Source organism: Rhopalosiphum padi, chromosome 3, assembly GCF_020882245.1.
Source record: "Rhopalosiphum padi isolate XX-2018 chromosome 3, ASM2088224v1, whole genome shotgun sequence".
Lineage (NCBI taxonomy): Eukaryota > Metazoa > Arthropoda > Insecta > Hemiptera > Aphididae > Rhopalosiphum > Rhopalosiphum padi.
In genome coordinates this window covers 81,032,564-81,050,349 of record NC_083599.1, presented here as the reverse complement: position 1 = coordinate 81,050,349, position 17,786 = coordinate 81,032,564, and the positions used below count along the sequence as shown (strand labels likewise).

The window sequence follows — 17,786 nt, the reverse complement described above, 5'->3', positions numbered from 1 at the left end:
GCATTCTTTTTTCCGTTATCGGAACTAAGGTTAGTACAGGAAGCGCACTCAAGTGGGTTTCGGGCGAAGCCTCACGCGTTTTATAATATAAGACTAGCACCCGTGTGCCTCGCTTTGGGTGAAAATCGCTGTAAGTCAATACCCTAGGACGGATGGAAGAGCTTGAAAGCGGAAAGTTTTCAAAAAAAGAAAGATTTGGCGGTAATAAGTCAGCGGTGTTGGTACCACTGATTGGTAATACTGCGAGTCTTCTATCGGGATGATGATAAGTTGTCGATGGTTTGGCGGTCATCTTTCGAATGTGAAAAGTTTTTGAAAGTCGAGATTGAGACGTATACTTTTGAGTGTCTAGCTATCAGCCGTCTACCGGTGTAAATCGATACCCGGCTGCGGAATCCGCCTCCGGCGGATTGTCTGACCTCCTGGCGTCGAAAGTAAGAAAAAATGTTAGAATCGAATGTTGTCGTTTGAGCGTTGAATAATCAGTCATCACTCGTGAAAAAAATTTATATTCGTCGGATCGCAGACCACGTGGGCGCAATCAGTGAAATAAGAACTTTTCTTTAACCCCCGTTTCGAGTCTCGCGCGGTGTGCTTGCAACTCTCCGAAAGGAGGGGGTGGCTGCAAGGTGGGCCTGGTTGACACCTTTGACTTACTGATTAAAACCTTAATCCCTCCGGACACTATTGACGGTGAAACCGAAGAGCACGAACGACTACGAGAGGAAACGGGAGTGCGACTAGAAGAAACTGAACAAACGGCCTGGAGTGGGGAAAGTGATAGCGGTTACTGAGAGGAATTTTCTCAGGAGGAGGTAAAGAGGGCCATTTGTTGCATGGGAAGTGACAAAGCTCCGGGAGACGACGGCCTAACAGCCAGAATTCTCAGAGTGGCGTTCCTAGTGATAGCGGAAATAGTTATCACTCTTTTCAACGAGTGTTGGAGAATAGCCCGTGGAAGAAAGCTATGGTGGTACCTCTGTTGAAAAATCGCGACAAGGACAAATCTGACCCGAAGTCATACCGCCCGATCAGTTTACTTCCAGTGCTGTTAAGGCATTGGAGTATCTGATTTGTGTAAGACTTAGGGAAATAATAGGACCGAGTATGAGTGATAATCAATATGGCTTTAGAGAGTACATATCTATAACCGATGCAATATTGAGAATGAGGAATGGGTCCGAAAGCCGGGCAGAGAAGTATGTTCTTGAAGTGTTTTTGGACATTTCGGGAGCGTTCAACAATGCTTGGGGGCCGGCTCTATTGCATTATCTGAAAAGGTTGAGAGCCACGGAGAGGTTGTGTGAGATAAAACGGGATTATCTAGGGGGCAGATACGCCTGTATCACAGTACCGACGGGGCGAAGCAAGATTAGGCTGTCCAAGGGTTATCCTCAAAGATCTTAGTTTGGACCAGAACTCTGGAACATTTTGATGGACTCTTTACTGAGTCTTGACGAATCGGAAGGGGAACTATCCATCGGCTACGTGGATGACGCATTGCTGATGATAGCTGGGGAAACAAGATCGGAGGTTATCCGAAAGACAGAGTCCCAGCTTAAAAAGAGCAGGATCTTGGGTAGGTGGTATGAAGTTGACCTTCTCAAAAGGCAAAGACGAAAGTCATGTGTCTGAAAGGGAGACTGACTCCACCTTACACGGTTAGGATGAACAGGAAGAGGATATTGGAGGTAACGGAGATGGTTTATCTCGGTGTTACATTGAATGATAGGTGGAGTTTCAGAAACCATATAAGGAAAGTAGCGGGGAAAGCGGCTCCAATGTTTCAGAGGATCCGACGGATAGTAGCCTCAACCTGGGGCCTTAGTGGGGCGGACGACGGGCAGATTATACTTAGGTGTTTGTGCCGAGACCGCTTTACGGGGCTGTAGTGTGGGTTGAAACCGTCGGCGATTGTACGATGAAACATCTGCTGTTGAGCGCTCAGAGGGGTGCACTCTTGGCGGTAACGGGAACATATCGTACTACAACTACGGAGGCCCTGACTGTGCTGACTGGGGTTCTACCGCTGGACTTGACAGCGAGACAATGAAGTCGTTTGGCTAGGAGTAGAAGGTTAAGGCACGGGAGGGATTAGGTAACAAGGGTAGAGGAGGAAGGAATTTCCGAATGGAAATCACGGTGGGAGGCTAGTGAGAAGGGTAGACTCACATATAGCTACTTCCCAAGTGTAAAAGAAAGGTTGAAGTTGGGTGGAAGTGGACCATGATTCTTCCCAGTTCCTTACGGGGCATGGTGGATTCATGTCTTACCTCCTACGCTTCTCTAAGTCATATACCGACGAATGTCAGCTATGCGGGAACTTGGACACGATGGAATACGTCATGTTCGAGTGCGAAGCAGTAGTGGGCGCTAAGAAGGCACTAATATACCTAGTGGAGTTGAGAGACCAACAGTGGCCGTGCGGGTTTTACTTTCTTGTGGACTCCCCGGAGCTCTGTGAAGAGTTTCGAGGGGTTTATGAGTGAGCTGAAGGCGTCTAGGATGCGTGACGGTGGTGAAAGCTCGGCGAATCGGAGTGGTGTGAATAAACTCTACGGGGTTGATGTCTGCTGCTCCTAGCGGCCGTATCTCGTCCCAAAGGACTGAGTAGGCATCTGGGATACGAGGTGCAGTATTGTCTGGATAGGATGGTTTAGAATAAAGCGGAAACTACTCCTCGGGGCAAGATCTGTTGCTTATTAACCAGTCACAACGTGTTTACACTAGGTGCGCGTGGTAGATGCACGGGTCCTTGGACTTGTACACGCTAGGCGGAGCATGGAGAATAAGGCATTCACTCTATTAAAAATTAAAATGAGGGATCATGACTACTGTTTGACCCGCGAGTGTGGCGTCATGGGCCAACCACTAGCCCTCGTGTATCTGCAAAAGAAAATAGTAGGGAGGCGAATGTCCTAGCTTTAGGCAACGATGGACCTCTGGCCGAAACGTCGCACTTTAGACGCCTAATATTATTAAGGATAAGTACTATTGGAACAACGTCTGGAACCAAGCATCGGGGAAACCTGGTGGGACGTCTGGGATCGGATTCGTAGTGGCAGTCATGAAAATGACGGAAGTGATTATTGATCGAATGCTGATCAGGCGAAGGTTAACGGTGAGTATTCAACCGAGAACACAAACACTCTGCCGGTGGGAGTATATTACCTGGCGGTTACTTAAACCATATTAAGTAGCGGGTTGGATAGTTCCGCGGCCTCGCCAGCGGTCAGTATTCTTCTTCTTCTCTTTTTAAAGGCCATTGAGGCCCATTACCGCAACACAAACTTGCTTCCATCTGTCTCTGTCTTGTGCTATTGTTTCTCCATTTCGTATTCCGATATCTGCTAAGTTCTTCTCCACTTTGTCGATCCACCTTTGTTTCGGCCTGCCAAGTGGATTTACCACTCATAAAACCTCATTGGTAGTCTCCAATGATATCTTTTATGTAAGGTTTTATACTGTTTAGTATGAGACCTGACAATACTTTGTACATTGTATTTAGCAACGATATTCCTCGGTAATTTTGGTAGCTTGACCTGTCTCCCTTTTTATAAATTGGACATATTATTGCTAGTTGCCATTCTTTTGGTATTTCTTCTTTATGCCATACATCTCTGATTAAATTCCCTACTTTTCTTATTAGTTCCTCACCACCATACTTAAAGAGTTCTGAAGCTAAGCCATCTTCACCTGGCGATTTATTGTTTTTAAGTGTGTTTATGGTAATTCTAACTTCGTCGTCCGTTGGTTCTACGTCTTCAGGTTCTGCTGTATAGTACTCAATTTGCGTATGGTCTTGGTGCGTTTGTGGGTTGAGTAGTTCCTCGAACACTTTCCCAAACTGTTTTGCAATTTCTTCTCCTTCTGTTACAAGTTCTCCATTTTCTTCTTTCATTATTTCTGTTCTGGGGTTATACCCCGTTTTTAATTCTTTTGTTTGTTTGAAGAAGAATTTCGGGTTCATCCTGTTGTCTTCAATCTGTTTTAATCTTTCCTTTTCCCATAATCGTTTTTCCCTTCTTATTATACGTTTAGCTTCTCTTAGCTTCTGGGCAAAATTGTTATTGTTTTCTGTGTTTGGGTTTGTAAGCATCAATGATCTCGCTTTATCCCTTTCTTCAATTGCGCTTTGACACTTATCGTTAAACCATTTATGCTTTTGTACTTTTTTCTTTTTTCCTAGGTGTTCCAAAGCAGTTGTTTTTATTATTCCCTCTAATTTTTTCCAACGGGTTTCAATATTTTCTGCCTCTATTCCGTCCTTTAATTTGTTCTTTAGTTTATTTTTGTATTCTTTTAACATTTCAGAGTTTTTTATGTTATCTATATCAACTTTTTCTTCTATTATTATTCTTTTTCTCCATTTACGAGGTAGTTTAATTTGTATTTTAGCTTTAACTAAGAAGTGGTCTGACTGAGCAGACACTCCACGATGGCTCCTGACATCTTCTATAATATTGTTTATCTTCAAATCTGTCATGATATGATCAATTTGGTTTTTGGTACTACCTCCGGGTGAGACCCATGTTTCTTTATGGATGTTTTTGTGTGGGAAACACGTGCTACTTATCCTTAGTCCTTTAGAGATTGCAAAGTTAATTAGTCGGTTTCCATTTTCATTAGAATGAGTATGGAGGCTTTCTTTTCCTATTTTAGCGTTGAAATCTCCAAGGATAATCTTCGGTTGGCTTTTGGCAATTGATTCGAATATCGTGTTCAGGTCTTCATAAAAAGCTTCTTTCTCGTCTTGTTGCTTGTCTTCTGTAGGTGCATAGCCATTTATCAGTATTAAATTCATATGTTTACATTCAACTTGGATATAACATAGTCTGTCATTATACGGCTCAAATCTTTTTATGTATGGTAAGTATTCATTGCTAACAATAAATCCTACTCCTCGCTCATGTCTTTGTCCACCACTATAAAAGATAGTATGTTTCTTTGATTTTAAATTTCCTTCTCCTGTCCATCTAACTTCTTGAATTACTGCTATTGCAATTCCATATCGTTCTAAATTAGCTTCTACAACTGTTAGTGCGCCCGCTATGTACAGCGATCGCACATTCCAGGTTCCGAGATTAAACTTATCAAAATAGTTTTTCATCCGAGGCTTGGTTTTGTGTTGTTCTGGAACCCATATTTTTTCCTGTGTGAGGTGGTTAGCCTCACACCAAACCCCCATTAATGGAGGGCCCAACGGGTTGGGGGATTTCTCCCCTCTCCTTGCTGGAATCGTTCGCCTGGAACTTTCCACCAGCAAGGGGCTATTGCGATACTTTAGTACCAGGTGATGGGAGCGCCAATTTCCCTACGCCTCAAGCGGTCAGTATAGAGATTTAATACATCTCGAAACCAAACTGGTAGTCATTTTGAAACTCCACTCTCAAGCATGGAGTGTAAAAACTCTTTGCTTGGGCGTGGTGAACAGCCTTACAACTGTTTTCATCTGACGCTGCCGTATGCTTTCCTCGGAAAGAAGGCGGACGAGTCTAGGATCACATACTTTTCTTGCGGAGCGAAGGACTCTGTCCATACTTGGAACTTCATGTCCCTATATACTCGGGGTCGACGAAGGTCCGCCTTGCTGTGGTGACCCCGCCTGGTTGAGTCTCCACTCAGTCACTAAGAGGCTTTCAAACCTGGCAGTAGGGATAAAATGCAGAGTAAACCTCAAATCACATATGAACGGCCTGATAAACCTTCAATATGTTACCGGCTCAGCGGCCTCGGAAACCGCAGAGCTAGTTGGAACAGTGTCGGTAGCCCTGCCGTACCCTTCTTCACCATGCAAGGGCAAGCGAAGTGGTGCCCCCACACATATGACACCGGCTAGACCAGCCAAAGACCACGACAACGTCCAGAAACCGGCCACGCTTGCACCTGACATGACCATATGGTCATGACAATGTCCCCCTCCGGCTACGAGATGGAAATTACGAAAACCGCGACGACAACATGTCGGAATGTGACATGGATATTGACTCCGGCACCTGGGAGGACACAAAAAACGAGCCAAACGTTCAAATCAAACAGCCCTGAAACCTGTTCCCAGGTATCATATGGATCCATAGAACCCGCCTTAAATAATGTGGACAATACGTTGAGTAACAATAGGACTTACATATCGGACATGATAGGGTGGACAAAAATCGGTAAAAGTGGGCTTTCGGAATGGAGGACTTCCTAACTGAGATACTGGTTCATACCAAGAAAGTAGCTTTTGAAGCGGTCGAAGTTATTAGTGCGAACAAAAACTTGACCTCGGAACTCCAAAAAGCCAATCAGCTTATAAATGAATTCCAAATTCGCATAAGCAGACTAACATCCAACGGGCACGAGGCAGACCTAGTGGTGACTATGTAGTGTTATCAACAGATGCAGATACTGTCAAGGCTATCAAGGACATAAGTGGAAAGGACGGCTTGAATATAGTAGAGTCATGCGCTAAGGTGAGGATAAAAAACATACCATCTTAGTATACAGCGGAGTTTATAGCGAGCTCAATGATTCATCAAAATCTGAACTTAGATAAGGCCTCACAAGCAGATATCAAGCCAATATTCAAATGCGGTGCTAGAAACCGAGACGTGGTAGACTGGGTAGTGGGAGTTGTGCCCACGGTCTATACATCCCTAATCAATAAGCGCACCTTTATCGGGTTTGTATCCACCTTCCCGAGACCCTACGTATTTGCATCACACTTCAGAAGGAGCTTGGCACTGGACCATGCCACCAAGGAATACACCAAGGACATAACCTGCCATCATTGTGCCGAGATGGGGCACGAACGCAGTAAATGCGAGAATAATGATAAGGCACCAGTATGCTTACATTGCGGCGAAAAATACCTCACCATGTCGAAGGAATGCAGGATTTGGGCTCAGAGATTAAGGGCGTCCTACGGCTTACGGACTACAGATCACAACCTGCGCTTCCCAGCCATGAATAACATCCGCTTAAAAATAATGTAAATAAACATGGTAAGATCCATGGCCGTATCAACTGAGTTACGTTCATATTATCGTCGCTATTATCCAGGAACCATACACTCGATTTGGAAGATTATCTGACCTTGAGGATAGTTCCATCCACGATGTAAAATCTCTGACAAATGAATTGCATGGAGTTTGGGCCGCCATTGTCGTATTTTACGATTGCTTGTATATCATCCACAAACAAAATTATCTACGGTAAGTACAGTGGTGTTAAGCGTTTCGCACCCAGGTCAAGTTCCGGTAGACATTGTCTCTAGCTATTTTCAATTCCGCAGTGATACGGCCTCCCTCGTTTATGAGATCTGTCATATAGACCAATTCCTAGAAAGAAGAGCCATCCTGGGGATTGACGTAAATGCCTTCTCGCCATTGTGGAACGATCATAGAAGAAACAATTAGGGATGGCTGATTGAGCAAATGATAACATCCTTAAACCTAGATGTAGAAAACCGCCCGAACTCTGGCTGGTCCTTTCACGGCGGTAGAGGAAACAGCAACGTTGACGTGACCCTCACGAGAGAATTAAGCGGCAAAGTTCTGGACTGGGCCATTCTAGATTCCGTAACCTCAAGTGACCACTCCCTGATAACGTTTATCCTGGCTGATGAAGTGACTATGATCCCTGCATCTTATAAAAAGAGATTCCAGGACAACAAGACTGATGCTACCAAATTACAGAATGCAATAAAGATAAAGCTTGGGGAGCGGCCCCTAAACGGTACACCGGACGATGTTGCCTTACAGATAGCATATCGGAAGCTTACATGCAGGTCTTGCCCAAACAAGGCAAAAGGAAGACCTCAAAACCTCTGTGGTGGAATGATACTATAGCAGCTTCTATGTCAGCTGTCAACACGGCTAAAAGACGTATGCTGAGGGCTATGACACCAGAGACAAGGATCGCTTTCAAAGAAGCCAGAAACATACATGTAGCTAACATATGGAAATCTAAAAATGAAATCTGGATAAAGTTTGTGCAAGAATCCATAAGCGGCAGTAACGTATGGGGAAAGCTCACTAAGTGGGCAAGTGGCTGATCAAATGTAGGCAACCGGCAAAGATACCAACCGTACTGACACGCCAAGATGGCACACATACAAGCAATATTGCAGTCACGATAGAATTACTGATAGATGAACTCATTCCGTACTCGGAGGATGACCCTGCTCCAGTGACCCCACAATCACCCAGACACTATCCTGCTCATAGCCTATGCATTAGCAGAGAAAACACCTCAAACTAATAATGTAGAGACAGAAGTACCGCGTGCCAGGCTCAGATGGAATTACGGCAAAGATTATCAAAGCCGCCTGGCCAGTCATCGAAGATGACTTCCTCCGACTGGTAAATGATTTTCTCGATTAGGTAATCTTCCCAAGTTGTTGGAAGCACGCGGCAGTTGTAATAATAATTAAAGGGAACTGCAACTGGGCGCAGGCTTCACCTTTGGGAGACATGCATTGCAACTTCTGGACTCCAGCGTCGATATGTTCTCCAGACTGAAAGGAGTCAGGAAATCGAAGTGGGGCGTGTCATCTGCGCTGGCAATGATACTGTACAAGTCGGTCTCAGTACCCAGGCTTACATATGGGGCCAGCACGTGGCACCCGAGCACAAACTCGAAAATAAAGGCTAAACTGGATGGTGCCCAGCGAAGGACACTACTGGCAGTCACAGGGGCATACAAAACCATATCAACAAGAACTTTACAGGTTATTGCAGGGGCACCACCTATACACCTAAGCATTGAGATGAGAATAAACATAGAAATTGGCTTACCACGGCAAGAGGTGGAAGAGATATGCCTCCAACAATGGCAGTCAGACAAGAACAGATGGCCACATAGTTTCATACCAAACGTACGAACAAGAATGCTAAACCCGATATCAAACAATATCATTACGTAACCCAAATTCTGTCCGGCCACGGGGATTTTAACGGTAAACTGGACCGCTTTAAACTAGCCGAGGATCACAAGTGCGGATGCGGCTACCAAGAAGAGACAGCCCAACACGTACTTGAAGACTGCCGTCTGGCTAACACGGAAAGGACCAAGCTCAGGGCTCCAATGGAAAAACTTGGCATATCATGGCCATTTGAGAATGAGGAGTACATGCGTCACAGGAAGTCTTGGGATGCCCTTTCAATCTTTGCGAAAACCTATCTCACAGCAAAGGAGATAAGAAGAGCACAGGAGAGGATAAATGACATACAACAACACCAGGATCTACTACAGTAGCGGAACCTACATTCACACAGGGTCCAGAATTCTGGGATGGGCATGATGACCACACGCAACCTGAGTAACCACCGATCGGGGGTGGGGTTGGGTCTGCGTTTAAATACCAGTCCCGAGCATAAACCCGTACAGCGGAGTCGGGGAGCCTCACGGCTGCAAGGTTCGTGCCCCGACACTGAGGCCCAACAACACCGTGGGCTCTGGGGTTGTGGTTTAGCTAGAAAAGGCTAGAAAGCGGGTTCCTGCATGGGTCCGTACACCCGGGTACCCGTAGCATCACCACTTTTCGGCTGTACTGAGGCTGATGAGTGGTACAATAGCCGGTCAGAGTTGGCACTCCGCTCCAGATTTCGGCGTCTCTCGAGGTGGAGTTAAACCTCGGACCGCTAGCCGTGTTAATGGGGAGATCGGTGACCTGGTCGAAACTTTCCTATACAGACCACCTATGACTGATGCAAGAAATAACAAAGACAACCTTGGGGGAATCTCGGATTCAGGGTCCCCCCTTTTTGCGTCGTTCTTAGGAACGGAATCGGTGCTGAGCGGCCCCATAAATGCTAACTGTTCTAATGGTTGCGTAGCCGCTACTTCGGTCATCGGTACCGCGACTAAAGCCTCGGCTTCTAAGGCCAGGTGAAAGAACAAAAAGAATTTTAGAAGGCGTAAGCTCACCCGAGCTCGAAAGGTCAAATTCGAGGCGAAAGCCCCGCGCAATGTAAATATTGAACCAGCCATTTTAGGTGATCTGGTGCCGGACATGATGACTAACGGTCCTGACGGCGTCTTCGTACACACGCAAGCTCAAAACGAGCCTGATACCACGCAAGGAACGGCAGGACAGTCGGGTAGCGGGGTAGCAGTCTTGCCCGGGCGATTGGTGTCCAACCACCTGAAACGCCAATTAAATTTATACAGTTAAATGCTGCGAGTTCCCAGGCCGTAATGCATGAAATTGAAGAATTATTGGTTTTAAAATTAAATTTGTAATAATGTAGTAATAAATGTAATATAAATAATAATAATAATTAGTAATAAAAAGTGTATAACTAATAATCGTATAAAAACAGCACACCCCGCACTTTATCATACATTTTTTTTTATTCCATCAAACCCAAATAACAAACTAATTTAATACACACTTACTTACTGGTTTGTGATACGATTTTTGATTCTATTATACGTAAAATAAACTTGACAGAATATTTGTTCAAACGAAACCTATTCAAAAACTCATCATCTCTCCATACTTTAAAATGGTCAGGTCGTTTGCGAATAATTTTAGTACGCCTAGGGAAAGCTACAAGTTCCGCCAAATGCTCAAAATCATCGATTGCTTCATCACTTTCATCAATATCAGAATAGTCGTCAAAATCCATATAGCCTCCATAGTAATATGTAATATATATACTATTATAAAATAAAATAATTAAAAAAAAAAAGATTTAAAATAGTTCGTGTAATTGAAAACCGAAAACAAAATTAAATAATATTGTTCGCGGAAAAATGTAGATAATTTTAATGAAAAATAATTAAGAATGATAATTATATCAAAATAATCACAAAAAATGAAAATTAAAGAAAAGAAGTGGCTTATAATTTAATTGATATTTTCACTTAATTTTAAGCACCTTCTATATTACAATCCAACAACGGTCGTGAATTTTCCAATCAAATTGTTTTTAACTTGAAAAATTATTGGTCCAATTTAAAAATCGTTCATGGAAAACCTCGACATTCACAAAGTCAGGGAAGTGTCGAACGGGCAAACCAGGACATTCAAAATATGTTGATGACATGGATGAGGGACAATAATACTTCAAAGTGGAGTGAAGGTCTAAGATTTCTTCAACTGATGAAAAATCGAGCTTATCATAAAGGTATAAATAGGTCACCTTACGAAGGACTTTTTGGTTGTAAAATGAAAGTTGGTTTAGATACGTGTAATCCAAAATGGTAAGAATCCAAGAAGCACTTTTACGAGGACAAAAACATTACCATCGCCCAGACATCATTGCAAAAGTATTTAATCGAAAAGTTAAGGAATTAATAAATCTGTTGACAAAAGGAGATTTGTTTGGGAAAGTGAGGTGCCATAAATATTCCATTGAATGGCAGAAACGAGGCCTACCTCACGTACACATATTATTATGGTTATAGAATCGAATTTCATCAGATATGATAGATAAATTCGTGTGTGCTGAGATTCTGAATCCAGATGTAGATCCTTTACTGTACGAGATAGTAAAGGCTAACATGATACATTGACCATGTGAACTTTTGAACAAAAATTCTCCGTGCATGAAAGAAGGTGTCTGCAGCAAACGTTATCCAGTTACGCTCATTCAACAAACTCAAAGAGGTGAAGATGGCTATCCAAAACATAGAAGGCGATCAACAAACGATGGAGGTTTCAAAGTAAGTATTAAGTCAATTGACTTAGATAACAGGTGGGTTGTTCCATATAACCCTGTGTTATTGCGTACTTTTAGTGCTCATATAAATGTAGAAATAACCAGTTCAATCAAGTCTATAAAATATGTATGCAAATATGTCACAAAAGGTAGTGATCACGCAGCGTTTGGTTTAGGAAAAACTGACAATACTGATGAAATAAAAATATATGAAAGAGGAAGGTATATCAGTAGTTCCGAAGCAGCTTGGAAAATTTCAGGTTTTCATATACACGATAGGTATCCAGCTATTACTCATCTTGATGTTCACCTAGAAAATGTACAATGTGTCTACTTCACAGCAAATAAATAATGTTGCCGAAAGAATAGAAAATCCATCAACAACAACTTTTCAGGCTTTTTTCCAGATATGTCAAACCGATAATATTGCAAGAATATTACTTTATCCACAAGTTGTTTCGTATTATGTGTGGAAAAATAAGAATTTTGTTATACGTAAACAAGGCAAGGATATCGAAGGTTGGCCAAGGGTTAAGAAAGATACAGCTTTGGGTAGAGTTTATACAATCCACCCAAACAATGTTGAATGTTACCATCTTCGTCTTCTTCTTCATTATGTAAAAGGTCCAACATCGTATTCATTTTTGAAGACTGTGAACAAAACAGTTGAGGTTGTGTTCTGATGTTCTACCTTTCTTATCTATAATTTTGTTTTTACCTTAGATATATAATACTCATTTTATTTAATACTCTATTAGTAAAATAACTTACTCCCTACATAATAATGTCTGTATCAATTAGTAATAATTGTAGTAAATGCGATACAATGTTTGCTGAACTTGATCCCCAAGTTAAATGCGATGGTTGCAATGCTGTTGTACACAATAAGTGTTCGGGCCTTACGGCAAGTGAGCTCAAATGCTTATCACTCAAAAATAGGAATTTAAAATATTTCTGTGAGCTTGCAGTAATGGTCTACGTGAAATCCGAGAACTGAAGCTGTTGATAAACCGTCTATTAGCCGAGGTTGGTGAACTTAAAAACTCGTCAGGCAAAAATCCATCTCGTACTGAGGAGTTCATAATAAATGAAATCAACGAACGAAATATAAGGGCTTCTAATTTAATATGATATAATGTTCCGGAATCTACTTCAAGTGTTATCGCTGATAAAATTACGCACGACTTTAATCAGGTTAATGACGTTATCAACTCTATTATGAGCAGCGATAATGTGGTCAAGCCTATTAAATTAATACGTCTTGGTAAATTCGGACAAAACTATTCTCGCCCAATTAAAGCCGTATTTGGTTCTCCTGCTGAGGTTTTTGATATTTTAAAGTCAAAGAAAAAATTATCAACTCTACAGCCGCCTTCCACAATTGGTATCAGCTCCGATCGTACTATTCAACAAAGGAATTACATGAAATCGTTACGTGAAGAACTCGAATTTCGTAGATCAAAAGGCGAACCTGAATTGATTATTAAATATCTTAAAGGTATACCGACTATAATTTCAAAGTTAAATCATTCTAATAATAATTCAGTAGATTTTTTATCTTAAATATTTTTTACCAAAATGTCTGTGGCCTTTTAACGAAATTACCTTTCTTACGCACATCTTTACTTAATGTTAATTGTGATGTTTTTTGTTTAAGTGAAACTTGGTTAAATAATGATGTATTTGATGCGGATTTGGTTTTTGTAATTATACTGTTTATAGGAATGATCGTGATTTGTCTTTAGGGAAAAAACGTGGCGGAGGAATCTTAGTTGCCATTCATAATAGAATTAAGTGTGAACAGTTACGTGTTCCAATAATTGTAGGCATAGAGCAAATTTTTTTAAAAGTTAGGATAAATAATATAAATATAATTTTAGGTTGTATTTACATACCACCTGATGCTAATAATGAGACATATTCTAGTCACTGTGAGGTAGTTGAGACACTCTACACCAATTTTCCTGATTTCTATTTCATTATCTTAGGTGATTTTAATTTGAGCAATTTCGACTGGTCTATTGACCCGAGTTATGTACACTTTTTAAATTTAAAACAAAAAAATCACATAAAAAACCAGAATAGCAGAACTCTTGATTGTATTATGATTAATGACAACGTTGAAATTATTTCTTTAAATCACTCATCAGAGTCCCTAATTCCTAAAATTGATTACCATCATCCACCATTAGACATTTTTCTAAAGTTTGTAAATTCAAATTTCAATCCTACTTCTGAATATCCTATTATATACAACTTTAACAAATGTGACTTTAATGAAATTTCTAATTTCCTCTCAAATATTGATTTTGAATCTAATTTAAATAATACAATTTTTTCTATGGATGAAATTGTAACAAAATTTTACGAAATTATTCATCACACTTTCAGTTCATTTGTCCCCAAAACCAAAATTTTCAATAACTATTCTCCAGTATGGGCTGATGCTAACCTTAGAAATCCTATTGTTGAAAAAAAATTAGCACACAAAAAATTTAAATTGTGCCCTTCGCCTGGAAACTATTTAGAATTTTCTAGCCTTCGTAAAGAATGCAAAATCTTAACTTCTAAAAATTTTTCTGATAATTTACGTCATATTGAAAATAGTATTCAAACAAATATTAAACCTTTTTGGAAATATATTAATACTTTAAAGAAAAATGTTTGTAATATTCCCGAATCAATAAAATTCAAAAATTCATCATCTTCAAATATTCAGGAAAACGCTCAGCTTTTTGCTGATATTTTTTCTAGTGTTTTTGACTCTGACTTGTCAAAATCATTTGTACATAATTAACCTTCCGGAGACTTTTCATATAATATACTAAATCTTAGTTCATGGTATATTAACAAAAGTGAAATTTATGAGTATTTGAATTCATTAGATACTAACTCCGGTACAGGTCCCGAAGGTGTTCCTTCATCTTTTCTTAAAGCTTGTGGTTCAATATTAGTTAATCCTTTATATTTAATGTTCAATAAATCTTTAACTATTGGTTATTTTCCTAATATTTGGAAAATGTCTTTTGTGACCCCGATACATAAATCCGGTGACAAACACGATGTCATGAATTATAGACCTATTTCTAAGTTGTCAATAATTCCAAAGATATTTGAAGCAATTATCACTAAAAAATTATCTTCAATTATTTCTCCGTACATTTGCATAAATCAACACGGCTTTAGACCGAAAATGTCAATTTCCACCAATCTCTTGCTTTACAAATCTAAAAATTTTAAATTCCTTCAAAAACCATATTTAAGTTGATTCCATATACACCGACTTCCAAAAAGCTTTTGACAAAATCAATCACAAATTACTTCTTCAAAAATTATTTAATATTGGTTTTAATGGAAATTTTTTAGATTGGATTGAATCTTATCTTACTTGCCGCACCCAAGCAGTAAAGTTATCTGTTTTCACTTCAAATTATTTTAGTGTGTGTTCGGGAGTCCCTCAAGGTTCTCATTTAGGTCCTCTATTGTTTATATTATTTATAAACGATTTACCCACTGTTCTTGATTCTTCAGTAAACATTTTATTATTTGCCGACGATGCAAAATTATTTTCACCAATAGAATCTCTCTCTGATGCAGTAAATTTACAGTCTAATCTGGATAAGCTTGTAAGTTGGAGCAAACAAAATTGTTTACCATTAAACATCAATAAATGTAGTATAATTACTTTCACACGCCTTCATAAACCTATTTTATTTAATTACTCAATAGACCATAAAACGCTTACAAGAGTCAATCATATTAGGGATTTAGGAATTTTACTTGAAGCCAATATGTCTTATTCTTCACATATAAATATGAAAACAAACAAAGCTTTTAAAATGTTAGACTTCATTTACAGAAACACAAAAAATTTCAAAAATATAATCTCGATGAAAATGTTATACTTCTCACTTGTTAGGTCTCACTTAGAATTTAGCTCTATGGTTTGGTCACCCAATTATGCTCTCTACATAAATCAGTTGGAAAATGTACAATATAAATTTCTAAAATTAACCTGTAGTAAATTAAATTTAACCATTGACCGTGACTCATATCACTTTCAGTCAACCCATTTGGGGGTGTCTTTATGTGAAATTAGAAGAAGTGTCGCAGACTTGATGTTCTTATACGATTTACTGAATGGTAACATTGATTCCTCTGAACTTCTTTCCATGGTTGGTTTTAACTTTAGAAATCACGGTACCAGGTCACATAATATATTCGTCGTTCCATCTTACACCACCAACTATAGTTCCGCATCATTCTTTCCCAGAGTACTTACTTTGGCTAATAGTGTCGCTTGTAAAATTGACTTCTTTTTTATGTCACGTCAAGTTTTTAAACATAATGTTTATTTAGCATTGCATCCTGTGTAAATTAATTTAAATTTATCAAATTGCAGTGTATTCGCTGTATTATCTAATTATATCTGTATTATATATTTCTGATTTTTTTCCATCTTTATATTTTTTTATAAAATGTTACATAGCTTATTAAGTTTACTTCTATTGTCTACTGTAAGTTTTACATTGTAATTTATTTTTACGCTGTACTATTATCAAAATGTTTTAAAGGGTTCTTACCCGTTTATTAATAATAATAATAATAAAAATAATAAATATCGAGTATCCGACATTCCAGGCCACATGTAAAGCACTTGGATTATTAAAAGATGACAATCAGTGGGATTTTGCTTTAGAAGAAGCAGCATTATTAGTTATAATGAGAAATTATTCTGATCAAAATGATTGTTATTTTAATATATTAACTGTTATAGATACATTTTCCAAAATTACTAAGATATACTCGTGATAACAAGATTGATCTCTATGTTTCTAAACATGACAATAGAGGTAAGCAACCATCAAAAAATAAAACTGCTAATGTCATAATTGGGAATGTTGACAGATTTATACAAATGTTACCAGCTGTCCCATCTCAATACTGTAGAGGCTCCTCTAGTAAAAAATATATTACAAATGATTTTAATAGCTTGGAACATATGTACAGAATTTATATTGAAGACTGTAAGTTGAATAACAAGCCATCAGTATCCTGTGGTGTATTTAAAAAAAGATGGAATACTGAATATAACATAGGTATTCATGTACCAAAAAAAGATAAATGCACTTTTTGTGAAGGATTTACAAATAATGAAACTAAAACAGCTGAAGATAAACTTAATTATGAATATCACATAGCAGAAAAAAAATTCACACATGAAGTATTTAAGCAAGACCAACTGAGAAGTGGAAAAAATGGATTTTTGTGCTGCAGCTTTGATCTGCAAAAAGTGTTTGGAGTGTGAACACTCCATGTGGCAACAGTATGTTATTATTTTATTCAAGAAAACTAGCGTATTATAACTTAAGTATATATAAAAGTAATACAAAAAATGGACATTGTTATCTGTGGTCTGAGCCTGATGGCAAAAGGGGCTCAAATGAAATTGCTTCCATTATATTTAAATATTCAAAAACTATTGTGATAGCTGTCCTGGACAAAACAAAAATCATGTTGTTTTGTCTATGTTGCGATATTTCCTATTATTTTAAAAAATATTATCAGTTTAACGATTAATTATTTATTTCCAGGACATACATACATGCCAGTTGACTCTGTGCATGCATGTATTGAGAAACATTTTAAAAGAAAAACTGTATGGGCTCCTTCTGAATGGCCTACTATAATCAGAAATTGAAGAACTAAATTTGGTCCATATAATACTGTTGAATTAAATCATTCAGACTTTTTAGATTGGTCTGAAGTATGTAAAACAATGTTTAATCGACCAAAATTAACAGATACAGATGGCTGTGATGTTAAATTTAACACGTTGACCACCATACAGCCGCCGGCGGCCGTACTGTTGTTTATTATTACAACGCCATCGGCCTATTTTATGGGAATTACGAAAACGTTCGATGTGTTATCTCTTGAACAAATAGGTCTAAAAATACGAACTAAACACCAAAATATTTATTTTTATACATAGATTATTCATTTTCAACAATAATTGTACGGCCGCCGGCGACAATTCGGCACCTCGATAATACGATTCACTATCAGACGCCATACAGCCGCCGGCGGTCTAACTTATTTATTGTGACAATTTTTGAATTTTATCTTTTAAAA

General features: G+C 39.1%; 1 protein-coding gene across 1 annotated transcript; it reads right to left on the bottom strand.

Moving 5' to 3' along the window:
* Positions 1-3,421: 3,421 nt before the first annotated feature.
* Positions 3,422-5,188, bottom strand: LOC132926129 (uncharacterized). Its single transcript, XM_060990468.1, has one exon. It carries the CDS (start codon positions 5,186-5,188, stop codon positions 3,422-3,424), a length of 1,767 nt encoding a protein of 588 aa, XP_060846451.1.
* Between the last annotated feature and the right edge of the window lie 12,598 nt (positions 5,189-17,786).